The sequence below is a fragment of the Penicillium odoratum genome (genome assembly GCF_028828045.1).
Source record: "Penicillium odoratum strain IBT 22623 chromosome Unknown utg000004l_segment0_segment0, whole genome shotgun sequence".
Lineage (NCBI taxonomy): Eukaryota > Fungi > Ascomycota > Eurotiomycetes > Eurotiales > Aspergillaceae > Penicillium > Penicillium odoratum.
In genome coordinates this window covers 2,948,531-2,970,566 of record NW_026643146.1, presented here as the reverse complement: position 1 = coordinate 2,970,566, position 22,036 = coordinate 2,948,531, and the positions used below count along the sequence as shown (strand labels likewise).

The window sequence follows — 22,036 nt, the reverse complement described above, 5'->3', positions numbered from 1 at the left end:
CATATTGAAGATCTCTAACCTATTGAAAATAAATCATCTGATCCTTTTCATCTGATTATATAGTGCAAATGAATTTGCTAGTAATCCAGAGCGGATCGCTTAGGAGGGTGAGCCACTAGGGAAGACCTATCGAGAACAAGTCCAACGACTTTAGAGGCTTTAGCAACCTGGGCCCAATAGTTACCACGGATGAAAAGGCTTATCTAAAGCTCGGGAACTCAGTAAACACCATGGTTTCTATGATTTATTTTTATCTTATCTTTTCTCCTAGTTTGCATATTAACCATTTACCGGCGCATCGCCAGACACTTGTAATACGTCTACGATTGGCGTCCCAGATTAGTCACAGCTAATCTCGTTGCTCCGCATTGACTGCAGCTAAGCGCTTTGCTCCGCAGATGTTCACTGCCACCGGAAGAAGGCGACCAATGATGGCCGGGTTCCCGAGGCTTTGCCTTTCAAGGCTGAGCAAAGGGATTTCTTTTAAACGGAATTCCCCAGTGGAATATCTGCTTGCGACAATACCGCTATATGTTACATGCGATGACCCTGGAAAATGTTGAATCGAATCCCCGTGACGCTAATGGGCTGTGTCTTTTGTCACTTGATGGGGGTGGTGTTCGAGGATTCTCTACTCTATTAATTTTGAGGGATATTTTTATGCAATTGAATCGTGAACGAGGAGTTGGTCAACATCTTAAGCCATGCGATGTTTTTGACTTGATTGGGGGAACCAGCACGGGCGGGTAAGTGAACCTCAAAATTTATGATAACAAGTCCATACTAAATAAGAAGGCTCATTGCCATTATGCTCGGTCGTTTGGAGCTCGATGTGGATGAGTGTATCGAGGCCTATAGTGAATTGATGGAATCGGTCTTCGGCGAGAGGATCAGCCACATTCCCGTTGATTGGTCATTGAATATTAGAGCGAAATTTGACAGCAAGCGACTCAAGGCAGCCATCGAGCATGTCATTACTCAAGCTGGTGCATCGCCAACAGATCTGATGGATGATGGGGCTTCTCGCCGCACTAGAGCTTTTGTTTGTACTACCGCGAGAGACACCCTTCAGGTCACAAGACTCCGAAGCTACAGCATACCTAATGAAGATACTCTTCCTGCCACAATCCTCGAGGCAGCTCTAGCGACTTCTGCAGCAACCCGATTCTTTGAGCCGGTGATTATTGGGAATCGTGACTTTGTGGATGGTGCATTCGGTGCAAATAATCCCGTTGAGGAGGTTGAAGAGGAGGCTGCTGATATATGGTGCACCACGAGTCGAGAAATAAAGCCTTTGGTCAAATGCTTTCTGACAGTTGGTACGGGCTGTCCAGCAGTGCTGCCCATGACTGATAACATTTTGAAATTTCTCAGCAAGACATTGGTCAACTTGGCCACCAAACCGGAAAGTACAGAGCGACGTTTCATGGCTCGATGGAGCAATGAGGTCAAAGAGAATCGTATATTTCGCTTTAATGTTCAGCAAGGGCTACAGACTGTCAGGATGGATGACTGTTCGCAGCGGAGTCTGATTGAAAACGCCACCCAAGACTATCTGCATCATTCTTCCCAGAAAACTCGCATCCGTGACTGCATCTTGAATTTGGCAACAAAGAAAGGTATTAGAAAAACCGAACAATCATTGAGTCTATTCAAGAATTAACGATTCGTAGAAAAAACTGTACTGGAATTTGATTTGACAATGAGGGTCAGAATGAGTCTGGGGTGCTGTATAAAGTCATACTAATATCGAACAGGAATACGAAGCTCGAATATATAAGAATAAAGTCCTTGGAGTCCTTGAATTGTCTGGAGAGGCATCTCACCAGCCTGCCTCACCTTGTTGGGTTGTTCCAATACAGCGGAATTCGAGATTTGTTGATCGAGAACATGTCAGCCAAATCAAACGAAAATTGTTTTTAAAAATGGAATCACAGCGTATCGCTGTTGTTGGGCTTGGTGGCGTGGGTAAAACACAAATTGCCCTGGAGGTTGCCTACCAGACCAAAACCTTATACCCAGACTGCGCGGTATTCTGGATTCCCGCCGTTGACCTGGAAAGTCTACACCAGGCCTATCAAGATATTGCATATAGATTGGGTCTTGAATTCGATCCGAAAAAAGAAGACGTCAAAGTTGTTGTTCAAAGCTATCTTACCCAGAGTCACAGTGGTCGTTGGCTTTTCATAATTGATAATGCTGACGACCTTACCATGTGGACAGAGAACGATCCAGACGGTCAAGGCGCTGGTCTCAGGGGGTTTCTTCCCGCAAGCGATCGCGGCGTTATTCTTTTCACCACAAGAAGCAACAAAGTGGCGCGACATCTCGGTGCAACAGATCTTCTCCAAATTGCCGAATTAGATGAACAAAGGGCAACGACTGTGTTGAGAAATTCTCTTCTTAGGAAGGACCTCCTTGATGACACAGAAAGTACCCGACAGCTCCTGGAGCGCCTCACATATCTTCCATTGGCAATTGTCCAAGCCGCTTCATTCATAAATGAAAATGAAACCGACATGGCAAACTATGTGAAGCTTTTGGATGGGCAGGATCAGGATGTCCTTGATCTTCTTAGTGAAGATTTTGAAGACGAGGGGAGATACAAGAGTATACGAAACCCAGTCGCAACAACATGGCTCACGTCCTTTACTCAAATTGGTCGAGACCACCCCCTAGCAGCCAGTTATCTCTCGCATATGTCATGCTTGAACGCAAAGGATATACCCGCCTCGATGGTCTTTCGGTCAACCCAGTTGGAAAGCCAAAAGGCGATCGGGGTACTTGTTTCTTATTCATTTGTCCGGACCCGGAATAATGGTACTCAGCTTGACATGCATCGGCTGGTGCATCTTGCCACAAGGAACTGGCTTCGATCGCTCAATTCCCTTCATGACTGGATGGTTCACACGTTGTGTCAAATGAGCACGTACTGTCCATCGGAGCTAAGTGAACGCCGAATAGCCTTGCCACACGCTCTCCAAGTTCTGAATTCAACAAAAGACGAGCCCATTACCGAGCAAAGAACACGATTGCTTGGCTTTGCCGCCGTTGTGAAATCTCAAGAGTCGAGATTTAAAGATTCGACCGTGCTTTATCGCCAAGCAATTGATTCTTCTAATGTTGCATATGGTCATGATCACTCCTATACTATATGGCTTCTTGAAAATCTGGCCATCAATTACCACAGCCAGGGCGAATACCAACAGAGCATAAAAACTTTTGAGGGGGCAATACACTTCGAGGAAAAGGCCCGTGGTTCTGATAGTAGGCAGGCGATAGATCTCCGGTTCGCACTATCGCATAGCTATCGATTCATTGGTGACGTCGAGGAGGCCGAAAGACTAAACGAAACTGTTCTCCGATATATGCTGGACCACTGTTCGCTGGATGATCCTGGTCTCTGCCACGCTATTTCTGGGATGTCTTTAACATATCACGCACAGGGCCGACTTCATGAAGCACAAGAGTTAGCTCACCACATCATAGCTATCACAAAAATCTCTGACACAATTGACACCGATGGCGGGTGGGAGATGTTTGCCAATGCGATTCTCGCAGATTGCTACCTTGATCAATGGAAATTGAAAGACGCGGAGAAGTTGTACATTGATAGGCTGGAAACAGACCGGAAAATCTATGGAGCAGAGCATCGGGTATTCATACGCGATATGTACAAACTCGCCAAAATTTTGAAGGCTCAAATGCGGCATCAGGAATCTCTTGCGATGATGACGGAATGCGCACGTCTCAATGCTCAAATTTGTGGTCCTAACCATCCTGCCACTCTCGAGTGCGATCGGTGCGTTAAGAAATGGACAGCAGGAAAGTATGTTTCCTCAACACATTTGCTTCTATGCATCCTCATCCATAGCCCGATTGTTGCTAACATGATATATAAATTATAGTGTGTTCTTACGCTTACGGCAGCATATTCCCTCGATGGAACGTTCTGCACAGATAATGGATCTAAGGCGAAGGTATCCCAAAGCGAAAGCCTACGGTGGGCTATTGACTGTGCGAAAACGCAAGATCGATTATACTATGCTCAACGAGATGAAACTGAAGTTGGATGCGAAATTTGCGCTGAGTCGTGCGTCTACGGACGGAACTCCTTTAATTTAAAGACAACTTCGGAAGAAGCTCGATTCGGCCCCGCCATCTGTCCTGCCTACTTGAGATGGATTTCCGGTATATTATGTGGATATCAATCATGCATGAAAATTATCATGAAAATTATTTGTCAAAATAAAAAGCGCCATTTTCTTCCTATGTTCCATCTTGATATAATCACACACCGGATCCAGGGCATAACTACATCTTACCGGGAAGTGGAGGCTCTGTGGGGATGCGGAGAAGACCTGATATTACCCGTCAATCACATCCCCCGCTTGCATCCCTTGTTTACTGTTTATTCTCCGGTGGCGCTGAAGAGAATCATCAACGGTCTATAAGCCACGATAGTCCTTACTTATTTCGGTACTAATTAACATGAGATGTCGCCTTTATGCAAATTCCTGCATGTCTCCCCCATTCTTCCATTCCTTACCATCTCCCGATAGGGCAGACCAGCCACCATTCTAAACAAGGGTTTCTCATTATCCTTGGCAGTTCTGCCGAGGTTTTCCCACTCTGCCCCTGGAGGGCACTGATCCCTGCGTCATGCACTCCTCTGGGGTTTTACCTATTTGGGATACACGATGTTTGAAATTGCCTGACAATCGCGAGCTACCGGCTAATTTCACGATACAACTGGAAATGATCGGCTCCGACACGGGCCACCCCCAGATCTATCTTCACGACAATGAGGGGAAATGTATGTCTAACAGCGGTCTTCAGCCGTCTTGGCAACATGGGCTCTTGTTGGACTGGGATTCTCGATGCATAAATACCCAGTGTGATCTCCCTGTGTAATCTTTTCTCTTGGCCAATTGGGATAATATCTGCAATTGCATCTCTTCAATAGGAGATCGCAGCCATGTTGCGTGAATATCTGCTACTGCCATTGCTGGCCTCTGTCAGCGCGGCTTATACGATCTCAGTTGCAAAGTCTGGTGGCAATTTCACTTCTAACACGCAGTATGGTGTCATGGAAGAGGTATGTCCATTCTCCCTTTCTCTATTGACTGTATTGACATGACTGGTAGGAAATTAATCATGGTGGTGAAGGAGGACTGTACGCAGAATTGATTCGCAACCGAGCTTTCCAAGGGAGCTCCCTCTACCCGTCAACTTTGGACGCCTGGACTGCGGTCGGTGAGTCAACCTTGGCCTTGCAGAATCTCAGCAACCCACTGTCTTCTGCTCTTCCGACATCGGTCAAGGTTTCAGGAAAGGGTACTATTGGCCTTACAAATGAGGGTTGGTGGGGAATTGATGTGCGCCCTCAGAAGTATTCCGGATCTTTCTATGTGAAAGGATCCTACAAGGGTTCTTTCACTGCATCACTCGAGTCCAGTACCGGAAAGACACTTGCTAGTGTTCAGGTGACTTCTAAGAGTGTTGCCAACGCATGGGTTCAGCATGATTTTACACTCACGCCGAAGTCCAAAGCTGCCGACGTCAATAATACATTCTCGCTCACGTTTGATTCCTCGGTAAGATTGAACAACCCTCCTAGATGCAATGACTAACATGATTCGATATTAGAAAGCATCTGGTGGTTCTTTGGACTTCAATTTGATTAGCCTGTTCCCACCAACCTGGAATAACCGTGCCAATGGCTTGCGCACTGACCTTATGCAGGCCATGAGTGATATGGGTGTGGTAAGTGACCCTCAACTATGCCATATTTTATAAAGTATTCATCGCTCTACAGTCATTCCTTCGATTCCCCGGCGGAAATAACCTGGAGGGAGAGACAATTGACACTCGCTGGAAGTGGAATGAGACTCTTGGGCCACTCAAAGACCGTCCCGGTCGTCCTACTACATGGGGCTATGAGGAGACAGGTGGAATGGGTCTAATCGAGTACATGCAATGGTGCGACGATCTTGGCATGGAGCCCAGTAAGTATTTTCTCCAAATTGAAAGACCTCTAAAACTCACCATTAATCAATCCAGTCCTCGCCGTTTGGAGTGGTCTCGCCCTCAATGAGGATGTCGTTGCCGAAGCCGATATTGATATCTATGTCGAAGATGCCCTCAACGAGATAGAATTCTTGACTGGCTCTGTCGATACCGAGTATGGTGCGCTTCGTGCCAAATACGGATATCCTGACCCATGGACTCTCAAGTATGTCGAGGTTGGCAATGAAGACCACCTCAATAATGGCTTGGAATCATACATTGCATACCGGTTTGCTGCATTCTACGATGCCATTACGGAGAAATACCCCCATATTCAGGTTCTCGCATCGACCATTGATCTGACTCTTCCGGGCACAGCGGGTGGTGATTTCCATCTCTATGATATCCCGGATAATTTTGTCGCCGCTTTTAATCAGTTTGATCAGTACACCGATGCGAATCCTATCCTATTGGGTACGTTTGAGACGCCCCTAAAACTACAAGATAAATTGCTAACACATTGCTTGATAGGTGAGATCGCCGCTACTGAATTTAATAATGGCGTTGGCATTGACTGGAGCGATATCAATTTCTCGCTGTATCCTTGGTGGATTGGTTCGGTCGCCGAAGCTGTTTTCCTGTTGGGAGCAGAGCGAAATGCGGACAAGATCATTGGAACAACTTATGTAGGTTTCGCATGCATCTACGAGAACCTAAGCTGACATATTAGGCACCCTACTTCATGAATCTCAACTCCTATGAATGGAGTCCGTGCATGTATTCTTTCGATGCCGATCCAGATAATACTGCCATTTCGACGAGTTGGCATGTGTACAGTGTAAGTATCACCTTTTTATCTCAAAACATTCTCTAACATCATATAGCTCTTCAACCACCACCATATTACCAACACCCTGCCGACAACATCAGCAGACGCATACGGTCCTCTATACTGGGTTGCTGGTTTGAACAACAAGACCAGCTCGCACATCTGGAAAGGAGCTGTGTACAATAGCACTGAGAATGTGCCAGTTTCATTGACATTTGAAGGCGTCTCAAAGGGTACCAAGGCTGACTTGACCATCTTGACGGCTCCTGATGCCTTTTCGATGAATGCGGTTGGAGGAGCTAATCTCGTGGAGTCCAAGACTACGACTATCCAGGCTGGAAAGAGTGGAGTATTCAGCTTCAGCTTGCCTAACCTGAGCGTTGCGGTGCTTACTACGATTTAAGTCCATAGCTGAGCCAACGCAAGCAAGACTTAGTCTCAAAATACAGTTATCTCTGATACCTTGTCCATTCGAATGTATACCGTATACAGATCTTGATAAGCTTTGTCAAGCATTCAAAGCGTTTGAAAAGATTCAACGTAGGCCACATGCAGTAAACAAGTATATATTCAGAAATGACAGTGATAAGAACTCAGACTGTGAAACTTCTCCCCACCCTGGCCTTATGTCTTAGTTAAAGTTGAAATTCTACAATACAAAGATCTGCAAAAATTTAGACTTCAGGATGATGACACTTCGTCCTGAATCTAGAGATCAGGGCGGAATCCCATCTCAGCCCAAGTGGCATTAACCTTATCTTGAATCTCTTGAGGGTAAGAGTTCTTGAAATCAGCTGCCTGCCAATCGGCGCCAGTGGTATACTCCGAGGGCATCAGAGCATCGGACACGACCTTACCACCCTCAGTAGGAGAACCGTTTCCGTGGGACATGTACGGGATCAACGGGAATCCACGAACATCCTCGTAGAAGTACTCGTCGAGACTGGGACGGCAACGGGTACAGAAAGCCCAAATAACATCTTTCCAGTTGTACACGTCGATATCCTCGCCTACCAGAACCAGGCGGTGGATGGTGTAACCGGCCTTGTGGTTGAAGATCAAATCACCAATCTTCTTGCAGAACTCGGCAGATGTTGTCTTCTGTTTGCGAAGCTCCGCGGTGTCGATTTGCAAGACTACCCAAGTGACCTGGGATTCGAATGGAGACATAGCTTCCTTGACGGGCAAGCCGGCATCCTTGCAGAGCTGGTGGATCTCAGCGGCGGCGAGAGGGCCGATCATAGTGTGCTAGAAAGATAATTAGTCAAAGCGGTAGTCAGGATCAGGAGTAAAAAACATACAGTTTCATCAGTCAGACGACCACAGTTAGAGACAGGGAGAATAGCACCAGTGCGGTAGGTGATCTTGTTCACCTTGTACAGGGGGCAAGGGTGCGAGTCTCCAGGGAAAACATAGCTGGAAATAGATTAGTACATCGATTAAGAAGGCTCCTTTAAGATAGAACTCACCCGTGCATCTCACCGAAGGGACCTTCAGGAACAGTCTCGCTGATGCTCATAGTACCCTCTAGGACTATCTCGGTGTTGGCCGGAACAAGGAGGTCGTTGCTCTCACACTTAACGACATCAATAGCATGGCCGGTAAAGGCTCCAATATATCCGGCCTCGGTCACGCCGTCAGGGATAGGCATACTAGCTGCCATGATAGCAGCAGGAGGGACACCGAAGCAAAGAGACCATGGAACATCCTTGCCGATGGCCTTCCATTTTTGCTGCATCTGCCAAATGTGCTGAGGAGGAATCACCAGCCCAGTCAGGTGGTCCTTATCGTAAACCATAGCACGAGCAATGGACCAGTTGGTCCAGTCTCCTTCCGGCGATGAAATAACATGCATACCATAGGTCTGGATGTATTTACCACCGTCAGCCTGGTGCAGAAGAGGGACAGGGAGCTTGGTAAGGTCGAATTCTCCTGCGTTGAGAACGTGCTCCTTGCAAGGGCCGGTGGAGACAACGTTAGGAGGGATAGGCTTCTGATGGGCAGCCGACATCATCTTGTCGAGGATCTCCTTCATACCGGCCGTGGGTGGGAGGGCCAGGTGGCGAGCCAGTCGACCATAACGAGTCTTAGGATCAGCTCTCAACGAGTTGGGAGCTCCCAGAATACGAAAGAGGCCCTTATCAGCACCCTTGAGGTTATTGAAGAGGGGGGCCTTGTCATCAGTCTCGCAGACCTTGCGGATGATGGCACCGGCTTCAAGATTAGGGTCGATTTCACGATCAATTTCGACCAAGTCGCCATCTTTCTTCAAAGCCTCCACAAATGAGCGGAAGTTCATGTGGGGAAGAGTTTGGATGGAGGGATCCTGGTCCCGATGCACGATGTGGTGACCGTGGTGAGGCATGGTTGCGTTGACTGAAGAAAATTGATGAGATCAAGAGTTGTTTAGGATGATGAAGTCGTTCCAATTCATGCTTGAAGGAAAGTTAGGCGTATTTATACAAGTAAGGGGAATATGCTTTCCATCTCCAGCTTGTCAATTGTCATTGACCATTAACTTGGCGCGACGAGCGTCGATCATCAATAGAGTTCGCAGATCCCGAGCCTCCGAAGGCCCCGAGGGCCTAAACTGATCCACGGTAACTCGGCAATCTCGAACCGAAATGTGGCCATTAACCTTCCATTCACCTGCCCGTGGTCGGCAATGGCGAAAATACGGTGTGCAGGTGATCCACGAAATAGTATGAAGCATAAACGGGGATGGGCCGACGCCCGCTCAGGTTTGATCGGCATTCCGAAACATAGATTGGGCAGTGGCCTCCGGTACAAGCTTTGAAAATTATCCGAGGCTGGGTCCATCTGGGCGTATTTGATGTTTCTTTAGAATCGAAAGAATAGTCAGATTAAGCTACTTTTGAGATATACCTCCCGAGGGACTGGGTGTGAGTTGGAGTGATCGAATCCCAAGGAATAATATTTCTAGTCCTAAGATTTCCAATAATCTATGTGAATTGCTCAAATGTATTATAAGAATTGCTATCGCTGAAATCCCAAGAGTACCGTTGAACGCCATCCAAATTTCCATCGTTCAATGTTCAAAAAATATGTCCCATCTTCTTAGCCTGTATACATGCAATTAGCATTAACAAACCTCTTTTTTTAAATGTATTAGACTCACTTTGGTTTCTAAATATCTGTGAAGCTCCAAATATCTAGTACTTTCCCATCCTGAAAGAACCATAGGAACTCTCCCTTTCACAGTGACCTCTCCATGGGAACCTTCAATGGCGTCGAGCTTTTCCGGATTATTCGTCAAGAGTCGAATTCCAGGACTGCCGGAATCATTGCCCAGGCCAAGGTCCACCAGAATTGCGATTGCTATACCATACCCCCGGGCATCAGCAGGATGCCCTAGAGAAAGATTCGCATCCACTGTATCAAGGCCCATATCTTGGAGGTTGTACGCCTTCAACTTTTCTGCGAGGCCGATACCACGGCCTTCCTGTCGAAGATAGACAATCACCCCATCTCCTGAGGCGATCATCATCTGAGCTGCCTCATCAAGTTGCTCTCCGCAGTCACATCTCGCCGACCATGCTGTCTCGCCAGTGTAGCATTCCGAATGGACACGGACTAACACTGGATTTGTCGGCGTTGTTTTCCGTTCTTGGACCAATTCCTGATCATCGCGACTGCTGATCCGCCCGGGAGTCAACCGTCCCGTATAAGCTCCTCGTATCATTCGGTCCAGTTCAGTTTCACCCTCTCTCGCCCGATTTAAACTTTTGCTCGCAATTTGATTTCCGAAGACAAATGCCAGGTGCTCTTTGTTATCGAGATCATTCTTGTATACGTGCAGCCACAGCTCTGCTCCGGTGGTTGTGGGAATGCGCGCTCGCGAGATACATTCGACGGTTGGGGAAGGGGTGAGCTTTTGAGAACATGTAGTTTGTTTGGTCGATGTGTTTCGTTGAGAAAATTCGGGAGCCAATATCGAGCTGGTTATTTGTGAGACCGCATTGAAGGCAAGATCAAACTGCGGTAGTCCAGTATCGTAATTTGTCGTAAACATTGTGCCTTGAAGATGGCTAGAAAGCCTTGAAAATTATTAGCAATGACTTTGGGCTTGGGTTCATGTTTGGATATACATTTTGTACTTAATGGATCCTTGGAAGTGTAAAATAGCACCTCGTTGTATTACCACTAAGAACTCGGGGTTTCATTAGGCTGATGTCTATTGAATGGAGTACATCAATACATTAATGTAATAGTTCCCCTAGCCCTCAGATCCACAGATTTGCAAGTCCCGAGATCTCCGAGACCCGACAGAGCTTGCCACTTGCCTTCAGATTTTCCTGTTCGGTTAACACGGTATTGAGACATTGAGAACTTAGAAGGTTAAGAATGAGAAATTGCAAGCAGATAAGTGTCTATCATGTCTTCATAATTGCTGATTCGCCTTTTACTCCATGTTATATCCTCCAACAGCTTTGGCTTCCCACCGGGGACTTGCAGCGCCTGTTCCTTTCTCTTTATTTCTGTACAGTCACTTTGCCAAATTTGGGACATGGTGGATCTTTCATGTTATTGTACGGAATTTATTTCCTAAAAGAAAGACGACGATCCTATATATTGAACGACTCAATGATAGCCGGCGCCTTCGGAGCCTCGGGGACTCGGATATTCTGCGTGGTTCCGCTTTTGCCCATCCAGTACAATCGAGTTCTGACGGTACCGCCGAAGTATAACTGTACTCGACAAATCAAATTTGCCAACGGCCGATCAATTCATATTAAATGTTTCGCTCAAAAGCTTGCTTTTTCGGATCTCTCGGGTGTCACCTTGGAATGCCCCTCCACAAAGGGGACAGAGTGGCAAGAATCTGATTTCAATTGAACAGACCCACCATTTCTACTGAACCCAGTCTACGATGGCTTCACCCTACCCCAAGTGCCGCATGATCTACCGATATGCAGCGAGGTCCGAGTCCCGAAAGTAGACAACAATTATTATTTATAGTTCGCATTCCCTCAAGCCATTATTTATAGTTCGCATCCCCTCAAGCCACATCTTTTCAAAATCATTTTTCTAGATTTGATCCACCAACCAAAAAACCACAAAGATGTTCTATGAACCAGGCGTCACCGAGCATGGATTACCCCATGATCCTTTCAAGGTATGCAACTAGATAAAAGTTCTTTCCGGTTCTCCCCAGCTTAAAACAAAACATAAGGCTTGTGTTGTTCCACGTCCAATCGGATGGATCTCCACCAAGAACAAGAAGGGCGAATGCAACCTAGCGCCCTACTCCCAGTTCAACAATCTGACCTTCGACCCGCCATATGTGATGTTCTCCTCAAACCAAACGGCGCAAGGTGTCCGCAAAGACACGGTTGTCAACGCCGAGGAGACCGGAACTTTCGTGTGGAACCTTGCGACCTGGGACCTCAGGGAGGCCGTCAATATCACTGCTGAGCAAACTCCTTATGGCACCGACGAGTTTGAACTCTGCAAAGTGACCAAGGAGCAGGCTAAGCTGATGGATGTTCCCATGATCAAAGAGTCCCCTGTGAAGTTCGAGTGTGAGTACCACACCACCGTGCGCTTACCTGGTAACCCACCCATGGGTACTGTGGACATCGTCATTGGCAAGGTTGTCGGAGTGCACATCGCTGATAGCGTGCTCACCGATGGAATCCTGGATATCAAGAAGACTCAGCCGATTGCCCGCTGTGGCTACTATCAGTACACCGTCGTGCGGGATACCTTTGAGATGATCATCCCAAACATGTCGCAAGATGTGCTTTACGGATTAGAGGGGAATGCGGCTAAGAACCGTAGTAAGAATGAGTTCAACAAGAAAGCGGAGTCGGACCCAACTGGCGAGTTTCCCACCCGTCCCGAGGGGATTACGAAGAAGGATTAGATTAGAGTCACTTCATTATCGGCAGAATGTATACTATATTTGCTTCATAAAACGGCCATTATTTATTGGTTCATCAATTTGATATAACGCTTGGTAAACAACCGAATACCCTAGTTGCGTGATCGGCTGAACATTTCAGCCCGGTCTTTGTTGACCTTCAGTCCGCTGTTGATCTTCAGACCGCCATGAATAAAGTAGCCCATATTTATCAAGTAATCCACACTGCTTTCAAGCGCCTTTAAAATCCTACTCTCATCAAGGTACCGATTCTTCGACGTATCCTTTGGATCTGCCATGTGCCATCGATTATCCTCAAACCATTCCAAGACAGGTAAAAAAGGGTGCTCGAAATCAGTATTGTCAACATCATCGCACGAAATCTTCATCCAACGATCATGGTAAATGCATTGAATAGGTTTTTTGAGCTATTCGGATAAAATACTGCAAAATGTCGAGAGACCCCATCACCACATGCAAGGGTTCCAGCACGATATTGATCAGGATGAAGAGCGACATCTGATATAAGGCTGGATACCTGATCAACTCCTGCAACTGCGACCCGGCTGAGATCATTGCTCATAGCTCCGATTCGGGCGGTGGTAAATGCGAACCACCAGAGAAAGTCTTCGGGGTGGGCGATGCCCTCTTTCTGAGTTCCGACAATGAAAGCTGGGAGAACGGTGCATGCCTTGGGGGCAGGGAGTTGTTGGTAGTCGATGTTCCTGTTATATTCCGAAACAAGACATTCGGACATGAATTTTGTTTGATCGTAGCCCGACGCGCGGGATAGCTTATTTGCGAGTTCGGTAGAGCTTTCTTCTCTGTTGGATGAATCTCCACCAGAAACATAGACCAGCGAACAAGGGGATGGCATGTTCGACATTCCGGATAGAATATCAAGAGTGCTGATGACGTTGACAAGTTCAAGCTCGGCGTAATTGCTCATCCAGTTCACTTTGACTCCATTATGGATGATTGCATTTATTGGAGACTCCTTAACTTTGCCGAAAACTCGATTCCAGTCACTTCGTCGAGACCAAGTTGTGGCTTGCTAAGGTCACCGAGTAGAATAAGAATCCGATTTTGGAACGGGGGCTCCCACCACTGAGCAATCTCAGCTTGTCTCTGGACTTTTTCCATCGCTAAATCCCGATTCTCTGCACGGACAAGACCAACCACCTGTCCGACTGTAGGACTCTGAAGCAAGGTTCGCAAAATTTGGCTGCCCAAGAATCCAGTTATTGAAGTGCAGAAGCCCGTCCTTTTGCGCATGGACAGCTTGGCTTTCAATTTCACGAATTCTTCAACCAAGTCTTGAATCTCGCTTTTCTTTGATTCTCGTTTTCTTTGATGCTCCCAATTTCTGTCCATCACAATATCTTTAATATCGCACACGCTGTGCAAATTGCGCAAAGCTTCAACCTTGATTCTCTTCCCGTACTTCTTGAACAGCCAGTTGGCCAAGGAAACAAATTGAATTGAGTTCATACCGACAGCGTGCAGAGAGATTTTGATTTGGAGTTACGTACTTGCAACCATTCAAATGTTCGAAATATGGCATCCGGGGAGGTTCCATCATCCACTTGCTCATCATTCAGTACAAGGACAGCGGTAGAATGTCCTTCTGTCACAGCCTTGGTATTTCCATTGCTCCAATGCTCCCACGATGCATCTCTGGAGCTCTCAAACATGTGTTCTCTCAGTTCCTCCATGGAGAGTTCTGTACTGATCGGAATAGAGATCTTCTGGGCATGCAGATCTGTCTGTGGGTTGTTCCAGTGGAAGTCTCCGCCATGGCTTGGCTCTAGCCAAAGGAAGGTTGTCGCATCTTGAATGTAATATTCTCGCATAAGCACAGCCCAGGAAGTGCAGCTGTGGGGTGTTTGGGTGTGATTTGTGGAAGGTTGCGCGACAAGCCGAGTTGATATGTCGGTACCTGGGATTTTCAATGCAGCTGTGTACATTTGTGACTGTCACTCTGCTGATTAACTGATTTTTCGATATTAAATCTGATGATAAACGTAGATGTGTCCGTGTCTGATAACTTTCAACCCACAAGTTCTTTCACCTTGACTTTATATCTGCGTTCATTTCATAGATCGGATGGACGTATGTAATAATTTCAACCTTTGCAAGGGAGGACCATCATCATGATTCAATTTGGTTATTTCGTCATAGATTTCATACTTCATCTCCAGTTTTCAGGAATATTATCATCATTCTCACCCTCAATGGAACCTCTTGGCATGCAGGTCGCCGAATCAATCCAAGACAGGACATTTTGGGTGCTGATTTTGGACGGGATTGTTGCACAGAATATATTTTTACGCGCGGGTGGTGTTTTTTGAAGGGAAAATACTTCCAACATTCCCCATACGTTTCCAGGTGGCTCTGATGGTGTGTAGCACATCTTGGAGAAACGCATACCTTGCAGAACTCGCGCGGAAGATCGACATCAAGATTGGCCACTTTGGTTCAAGTAGAAGTTCAGTTCCAAATGAAGGAGCTGATGGAAATCCCTTGCATATGAAATATTCGCTTTGCCGATAGCTAAGTTCCCTTTAACTACTTGCAGGTCGGCATATGCTAATATTTGTCAACTGTGAATCACTTAATATTCTCCTCTCGACAAATATCCTACTGTATTCTCTGACGTTACATCTTCTATCTAGCATATTTCCAGAATAATACCATGCGTTTGGCTTTCATTATTCCAAGTCGCCTCTCGATCGATCGATCGATAGGATCGAGGAAAGTCGCTAGGAGGACTTCCCTAAATATTATTGTAACTTTGACCTCGATGAGAAATACCTCGTCAAGTCCTCACAATTCGTCATTGATGTTTGTAAAATACTTGTATACACACCGTCATATAGGCAGCACATGTTTCCAGTATCGCGGAGCTTTCGAGTAGTCAAGTATCTAGATGGGTTTTGTCTAGACATGGATATGCAGCTGTTATGTAGTAAGATATAGACGAATGTATAACTTCGTAAATGGGTTCCAGTTCTGAATCGAGAAGACTGGCATGACTTTCCTGCAACTGACTTCATGTGGCAAATAAAAGATCACAATCCTATTCACTGAAGAGTATCCTCCAAATTGATGTTAACAGAGATTCCGAAACTTGACCCCAGAATGCAGATCACATATGGCAATCATCTCAAGGTATCGTCACCCATTGTTCTTTTCAGCCTACCTATTCATTATAAGTAGACAGGAGTTCTCTGGAGCAAGGTACAAATTTTCCCATTCAATTATTTGTTCTGAAAGTGATTCAAAATGTCAATCGAAAACACATGCAATACAAGCAGCAGAGTCCTTTCCCAGTCTCGAGGGCCCATTCCTCAATATGGGGTTCCTAAGAACGAAATGGAATCGTTGGTGCGCAAAGAAATGACAGCAGACATGCCTCTAGGTCAGGATCTCGGAACGTAAGCGAGCCATTCAAAATCATGTTACACTAATGCTGCTATATTCTCAACTACCCAACTTTCAAGTGAATTGTGGGATCTTATTCCTCTAAGTCTCCTCAAGAATGTATCCTGTGTGGAAGAGTACCCTTCCATTGCTAGGTATCTGAGTCCTCTCATCCTTTATGAACCGAGGCTTTTCTGACTCTCTTTCTTATTAGGTTCCAAGAGAGCTGTATCTCTATCCTCGCCGATCGCTGGAATGCCCCATCCATCAACTCGTCTTTTGGTACAGCCACCACAGGATCATCCGAAGCCGTTCAGCTTGGTTGTCTCGCAATGAAACCTAATTGGCAGCTCAAAAATTCGGAGAACTCCGACTCTCGTATGAATGTCATCATTGGCGAAAATGCACATCTCTGCGTGCAAAAGTTCACGGACTATTTCGATGTCGAAGCGAGGATTGTTCCTGTTACCAAGCAACACACTGTTGACCCGGTGAACCTGGCTGAACATCTGGATCATAATACCATCGGCGTCTTCTTGACTTTGGAAAATACCTATACCGGCCATTTTGACCCAATATAACGGATAGCCGATTTTCTAGACCGCCACGAGCTGGCAACGGGGAATGATATTCCTATCCATGTTGACGCTGCGAGTGGATGTTTCGTGGCTCCTTTCACACCCAACAAGGATAATTTTGTCTGGTAATATCCCCAGTCATGCATTGTAACCCCGTCTCAAAATATAGGGACTTTCGTCTTCCTCGAGTCAAATCGATCAATGCCTCGGGTCACAAGTTTGGACTAAACAGTCTGTCCGTTGGCTGGCTTATCTGGCGTGAAAATTCCTACGTTCTCAAAGACCTCTTGCTAGAGTCCTCCTATCTACAGGGCAGTCAATCTGCCTTCACGCTTAGTTTCTCGAGGCCTAGTACCCCTGTTGTGGTCCAGTACTACCAGTTACACCGTCTAGTGATGGATGAGTTCGCAAGATTATCCAAAATTCGATGGCCAAGCCCCGCTTGTTGAGCTAAAAGCTGGAAGCAACTGGCTACTTCTATTGCTGGAGTGACATACACCGACCCATCTCTCGATGCCATGAATTTTCCGACAAGGGTGTTCAGGCAAAACATCCTGGGCTTCCGGTTGTCGCTTTCAGACTGTCTGGCAAGTTCTTACGGCGGAACCCAGCAGTATCTCTGGGTTCATCTAGTGACTCGATGTATGATCAGAATATTTCCATCCCCAGTACGCTCATTTCAGATTCACATTAAGAATACACGGCTAACTTGTTCGATTATAGTTTCACTGTCTTCAAGTGGGGTCCTGAAGGGCACGAAATTCACATAATGAGGATTGTTGTGCGCGAAGGCTTTACCTTTGAGCTGATGGAGAGCGTTTTGAAGGGTCTTGTTCATGTGGCTGAGTCGGGTGGCCTAACGGATTTGAATTAAGATGGTCCGATACCATCCGATGTATACCGCCTACAAACCTTGGAAAGTAGAGTTTCAGTCAATGTGATGAACCATTTCCGATTAAAAAATGTTTCAATGAGCAAGGTCTTGCTATGTAAAAGTCCCTCGTATCGGAAGTTTTAATCATAGAGTTTATCTACATCACTTCAACAAATGTTTTCATTGGGCACGAAGCACTTCCATTCTAGCCTAAGCAAGCTCTCGGTACGTTTCCAATCATTCAATGTCAGAGATACATTTTCAGGTTGCTCTCTGGGGCGCTTATTTAGGTTGAACTGGAATACCATCTTGATTTTGATCTCTTGATGCCAATCATGATATTTCAGAAGATGAAGCTGAGGTTTAAAATGTGTCATTGTGGCTATGTCAACCAATCTGCATCGATACTGTATGCGCCCTGAATATCAGCATAATTAATGAGATCTGGACTATTCTGTCCTGGACTATGTCACATCAGTTGACCGATTCCGGAGTTAGCATGCAATAATTAACTGGAATTTCTAAAATTACTCCTTGACTATGCATTACCCCTCCTTTGCTGATTTGGTTGATGATCTTCACTGATTAAATGCGTCATGATAGACTAATTATCCTATATTTTGGTGAAATGTGCTGAAAAGAGGTGAATATTGATGTGGCACGGACCTTGGCGGGGACTAAACATAGCATCCACAGCGGTTAAACAAGCCTCATCACTGGTTCAAGCATCAAAGTGGGCGCCTCGTCACGCTCTCCACATTTTTGATTCGTCCACCGTCTGCATTATTCCTCCCCACCCATCATCGTCCTCTTTGACAAATTTGTTAGGCATGAGTCGGTCAAGGGCTAGCAACTGTTCCCGGGCGACGCGCCCACCCTCCTATCAACCAATGAACATCCTCATCTCCGCCGAGTCGACAGGGGGGTCGTCTTAGCGGTGCCCAATCGTGCAGTAGCTCATGCACCTGATGACTAGCGAGTGAACAAGGACCGGCTTCCTCATGCACATCGAGGGGACGAACACCATCACTCGTCTATATAGTCCTTTCAGCGGCCCAAGGACTAACTCGAATTTGCGTCCTTAATTTCGTTATCTTGATTTTTTTGGTACCATCTGGCTCTGGTAGCTAAGGTGGTTTTTTTCTGTACTGTTTTCTTTCCCACTGTTCATTACGCATACCCGTTGATCGGTGTCCATGCACTTTCCTTGATACCCATAGAATTCTGTCCTGCGATACGCCACGCTTCGGACACGAACAATAAACCAACATCGAGCAGATATGGCCGACACACTTCGATCTTATCAAACACGATGTCCGCCCCTTCGGCAGGCCCGAGGGACGGTACTTAATACTATAATGGAGGATACTCGCGAGTCACAGTTCGGTGAAAAGGCCAACAGTCCACAGAAACCTTTGAGTCCGAAGTTGACGTTGAAGACCACCGGGTTGGCGGTACCGACTCATGCCCGACTTGCCCGCATGATGTCGCCTCTGTCAGCGGCGACAGTTTCATCATGTTGCTCGGATATGGAATGGCAGCAGCAGATGCAGGGATTCGACGATCTATATGATGCAACCGACGAGGAAGATATAGATGATGATAACTCGACCGAAATCAGTTCATCCTGTTTCTCCCAAGCGACACGCCCCTCGAGTTTAGTGACACCGATCACAAGGGATTCATACACATCAACTGGCAGTCGAAGACGCTCTCTTACTCTTCAGATTCCTCCATCCAATGTCTGGCCTTCGATCACTGGAGGCCACAAGAGCTCGCCGATCCCTCCAACGCCTCCGCCCAAGATTCCTGTCTCTCCCCTTGCGCTTTCAATGCTGACTCGAGCCGTTCCTGCATCCTACGCACCGCCTTCCCTGGATGGAAGTATTTCGTCGGACCAAGAATCGAACCTCAGTGCGCTCGCGACTCCTGATACACACTCCCTTCCCGACTGGGATGCGATGGATATCCATGTCCGGCCTGACTTGGACGGAAGCGAAGATGAGCTCGAGGAGAACTCGGATCTCCAGGCTATTCCAATCACCATCGAGAACCCAGAAGATGTTGACTGGCGCAACGTCTTGGGAAGTTTCCCACAAATCCCAACTGCTCTTCAAAGCTATGACGAGCCGTCCCGAGAACCAACTCCCTCGGATCAGGGTGTTTTCCTTCCAGATGGAGCTCTAGCGATGCTCCACCATATTCAGCTCGATGGTGCACAAGAGGCTTGGTCAGAGAGCTCCGAGGGTAACGATGAGATGTGGCAATTGCAGGCACCTCCTAGCCGCCCTCGCAGTGCAGACGGCGCCACTCCGGCGTCGGCAATGTCAAGCTATAGTTTTAGTGAGCTGAGCATTCCTTCCCCTGGTGGGTTCTTTGCTTCGCTCGCTCCACGTGCCCGGCATACCTGGTCTATGGCTCCTTCCAACTTGCCCCCCTCATCAGCCGTTGCAAAGGAATTTTACAATTTGCCATGGCGCCGGGATGACGACGAGGTAGTCGAGCAGGTCATTGACTGGCCTCAACGTGCAGACGAAGATCCTGTTACTGCAGTGCGGGATGAATCAGGACCCCCTACTGCGATCCGAATTCCAGGTGATACTCCCACCCAACCTGCTCACCATGACAGCCCAATGAGTGCGACTTTTGAAGCAGTCCAGGAGATTCCCCGCTCTGCAAACTTGCCTGAGTATGACGAATCCTACGACCAAGACCTGCAGGACCGTGCGGCCGACAGCCTTGACCGAACCAGCGTCTGGCTTGCTGCGCAAGCCACTTACATGGCGGCTTTAAGTGAAACCAACCCCGTGAACGAGATTGAGTCTGAAGTTGAGCTTAAAGTTTCCATCGTGGAGGAACGACCTGAGGTGCAGGATACCCTCACCAAGAAAGTAGTTCGATTCATCGAAGGCACCCCGGCTCCAACGAGCCCCCTTCCTGCTCTGCCTGCCGTAGTCCCCACCAAAGATTCAATTTACTGGCGCGGCTTTCAATCAATTCTTGAAAGGGCTGATGAGCCTGATGGTTTCCTCCACCGTAACATGCGTTACGATGCGGTTCAATCGTTCCGTCTCGGCCTGCTTGACAATCATATCAACTGTTTGACAGGAAAATATGACCTTGTCCGTCCCGAACGACCGGCTTACAGGGGACCTTTCTCAAAGGCACCTCGGAACTCGACCATTGCCTCAGTCCTGGCTGAGCAGGCTCAGTTCTCCAAGCTCGAAAAGGAACAACTCGTTCTTGCCCAGCTCTGCGAGCCCATGTGGGCAATGGAATCCCTCCGCAGTCTCAACGGTGGCAAGCTACTCACCAGCCCCGCTGAGAAGCACATTGCAAGGACAAACAAGACCAAATACACGCAGGAGCAGAAGCGCAAAATCCGCATCCTCGACCTCGGTGGACAGTCGTCCTGCGAATGGGCATGGCATGTCGCGCAAGAGTACCCCAAAGTCACGGTTTACTCTGTCAACAACAAGACTCAAGTCGTCAATAAGGAGATCAAGGGCCCATCAAACCACCGCGTGGTATCCGTGGCAAACCTGTGGGAGCTACCATTCGGAGCCAACAAGTTCGATGTCATCACCACGCGCTCCCTGCACGCCCTCCTCAAGACCGAATGCCCCACTGGCTTCGATCGCGATGAATACGACCTCGTCTTGAATGAATGTCTTCGCTGTCTCAAGCCAGGCGGCTACTTAGAGTACATGCTTCTCGACGCGGAGATCTCCCGCGCAGGAACTCAATCATCAGCCCCATCCGTCGAGTTCGCCTCCGCCCTGCGCAGAAACGGCTACGACCCCAACGCCTCAAAGAGCTTCCTCAACCGTCTCCGCAAAACCGGCTTTGTAGGAATCAAGCGCGCCTGGATGTTCCTTCCAATGGGCATGGAGCCAATCGAAACCCAGCCACCACGTGAAACACCAGCGCCTCGAGTCCAGAGCCAGATTGAAGAGTACGAAGCCGTGCAGGGACCTATCGGCAGCACGGGGGATGTGGCCAGTATCACTGGGTTACTAGGTGGATGGATGTGGGAGCAATGGCTTGTTAGATTGCGAATGGAGATGGGGAGGGAACGGGGGCAGTTGCTAGAGGGTGTTGGGGCGATCTTTGATGAGGGAAGGAAGAACGGTGCAGGATGGACTTGTCTGTCTGGTTGGGCCATGAAGCCGAAGCATACGAGTGTGGGCCGTTGAGGGAGAAAACCTTTGCATTCATTTAATATCTGAACTACTGTGCCTTCGGGCCATTATGTAATTTAATGCGAGACGTGAGATAGGAATGATGTTGAGATGGATGCACAGATGTATATATACCTCGTGGATACAATATAGTTCATCGATGGATCGAGCTGTATATACATCCAACAACTCGAACATAACGCCGAGACGTCAGATACTAGGAATAGAGCTAGATATTAATATGCCAGCTATCATCCA

At 47.3% G+C, this 22,036-nt stretch overlaps 10 protein-coding genes across 10 annotated transcripts; 6 read left to right on the top strand and 4 right to left on the bottom strand.

The window, feature by feature from the left end:
* Window positions 1–531: 531 nt before the first annotated feature.
* N7520_005385 (uncharacterized protein) lies at window positions 532–4,125 on the top strand (the record flags this gene model as incomplete). The annotated part of the gene is made up of 5 exons (XM_057139319.1): window positions 532–746; window positions 796–1,619; window positions 1,674–1,708; window positions 1,758–3,802; window positions 3,909–4,125. The coding sequence occupies 5 exons, from the start codon at window positions 532–534 to the stop codon at window positions 4,123–4,125; spliced, it is 3,336 nt and encodes a 1,111-aa protein (XP_056997526.1).
* An 853-nt stretch (window positions 4,126–4,978) lies between these two features.
* Window positions 4,979–7,241, top strand: N7520_005384 (alpha-L-arabinofuranosidase A; the record flags this gene model as incomplete). The annotated part of the gene is made up of 8 exons (XM_057139318.1): window positions 4,979–5,098; window positions 5,148–5,597; window positions 5,650–5,766; window positions 5,819–6,008; window positions 6,064–6,483; window positions 6,541–6,695; window positions 6,740–6,847; window positions 6,894–7,241. The coding sequence occupies 8 exons, from the start codon at window positions 4,979–4,981 to the stop codon at window positions 7,239–7,241; spliced, it is 1,908 nt and encodes a 635-aa protein (XP_056997525.1).
* Window positions 7,242–7,546: 305 nt separating this feature from the next.
* Window positions 7,547–9,203, bottom strand: N7520_005383 (UbiD family decarboxylase; the record flags this gene model as incomplete). Its single annotated transcript, XM_057139317.1, has 3 exons — window positions 7,547–8,086; window positions 8,140–8,254; window positions 8,308–9,203. 3 exons carry the CDS (start codon window positions 9,201–9,203, stop codon window positions 7,547–7,549), a joined length of 1,551 nt encoding a protein of 516 aa, XP_056997524.1.
* A 691-nt stretch (window positions 9,204–9,894) lies between these two features.
* N7520_005382 (GTP cyclohydrolase II) lies at window positions 9,895–10,871 on the bottom strand (the record flags this gene model as incomplete). Its single annotated transcript, XM_057139316.1, has 2 exons — window positions 9,895–9,921; window positions 9,978–10,871. 2 exons carry the CDS (start codon window positions 10,869–10,871, stop codon window positions 9,895–9,897), a joined length of 921 nt encoding a protein of 306 aa, XP_056997523.1.
* Window positions 10,872–11,921: 1,050 nt separating this feature from the next.
* Window positions 11,922–12,725, top strand: N7520_005381 (flavin reductase family protein; the record flags this gene model as incomplete). Its single annotated transcript, XM_057139315.1, has 2 exons — window positions 11,922–11,975; window positions 12,033–12,725. The coding sequence occupies 2 exons, from the start codon at window positions 11,922–11,924 to the stop codon at window positions 12,723–12,725; spliced, it is 747 nt and encodes a 248-aa protein (XP_056997522.1).
* A 110-nt stretch (window positions 12,726–12,835) lies between these two features.
* Window positions 12,836–13,671, bottom strand: N7520_005380 (uncharacterized protein; the record flags this gene model as incomplete). Its single annotated transcript, XM_057139314.1, has 2 exons — window positions 12,836–13,069; window positions 13,117–13,671. 2 exons carry the CDS (start codon window positions 13,669–13,671, stop codon window positions 12,836–12,838), a joined length of 789 nt encoding a protein of 262 aa, XP_056997521.1.
* A 35-nt stretch (window positions 13,672–13,706) lies between these two features.
* Window positions 13,707–14,689, bottom strand: N7520_005379 (uncharacterized protein; the record flags this gene model as incomplete). The annotated part of the gene is made up of 2 exons (XM_057139313.1): window positions 13,707–14,168; window positions 14,255–14,689. The coding sequence occupies 2 exons, from the start codon at window positions 14,687–14,689 to the stop codon at window positions 13,707–13,709; spliced, it is 897 nt and encodes a 298-aa protein (XP_056997520.1).
* A 1,318-nt stretch (window positions 14,690–16,007) lies between these two features.
* N7520_005378 (Glutamate decarboxylase B) lies at window positions 16,008–16,726 on the top strand (the record flags this gene model as incomplete). The annotated part of the gene is made up of 3 exons (XM_057139312.1): window positions 16,008–16,159; window positions 16,226–16,300; window positions 16,360–16,726. 3 exons carry the CDS (start codon window positions 16,008–16,010, stop codon window positions 16,724–16,726), a joined length of 594 nt encoding a protein of 197 aa, XP_056997519.1.
* A 58-nt stretch (window positions 16,727–16,784) lies between these two features.
* N7520_005377 (Glutamate decarboxylase B) lies at window positions 16,785–17,597 on the top strand (the record flags this gene model as incomplete). Its single annotated transcript, XM_057139311.1, has 4 exons — window positions 16,785–16,843; window positions 16,893–17,115; window positions 17,181–17,391; window positions 17,419–17,597. 4 exons carry the CDS (start codon window positions 16,785–16,787, stop codon window positions 17,595–17,597), a joined length of 672 nt encoding a protein of 223 aa, XP_056997518.1.
* A 1,280-nt stretch (window positions 17,598–18,877) lies between these two features.
* Window positions 18,878–21,793, top strand: N7520_005376 (uncharacterized protein; the record flags this gene model as incomplete). The annotated part of the gene is made up of 1 exon (XM_057139310.1): window positions 18,878–21,793. One exon carries the CDS (start codon window positions 18,878–18,880, stop codon window positions 21,791–21,793), a length of 2,916 nt encoding a protein of 971 aa, XP_056997517.1.
* Window positions 21,794–22,036: the final 243 nt, after the last annotated feature.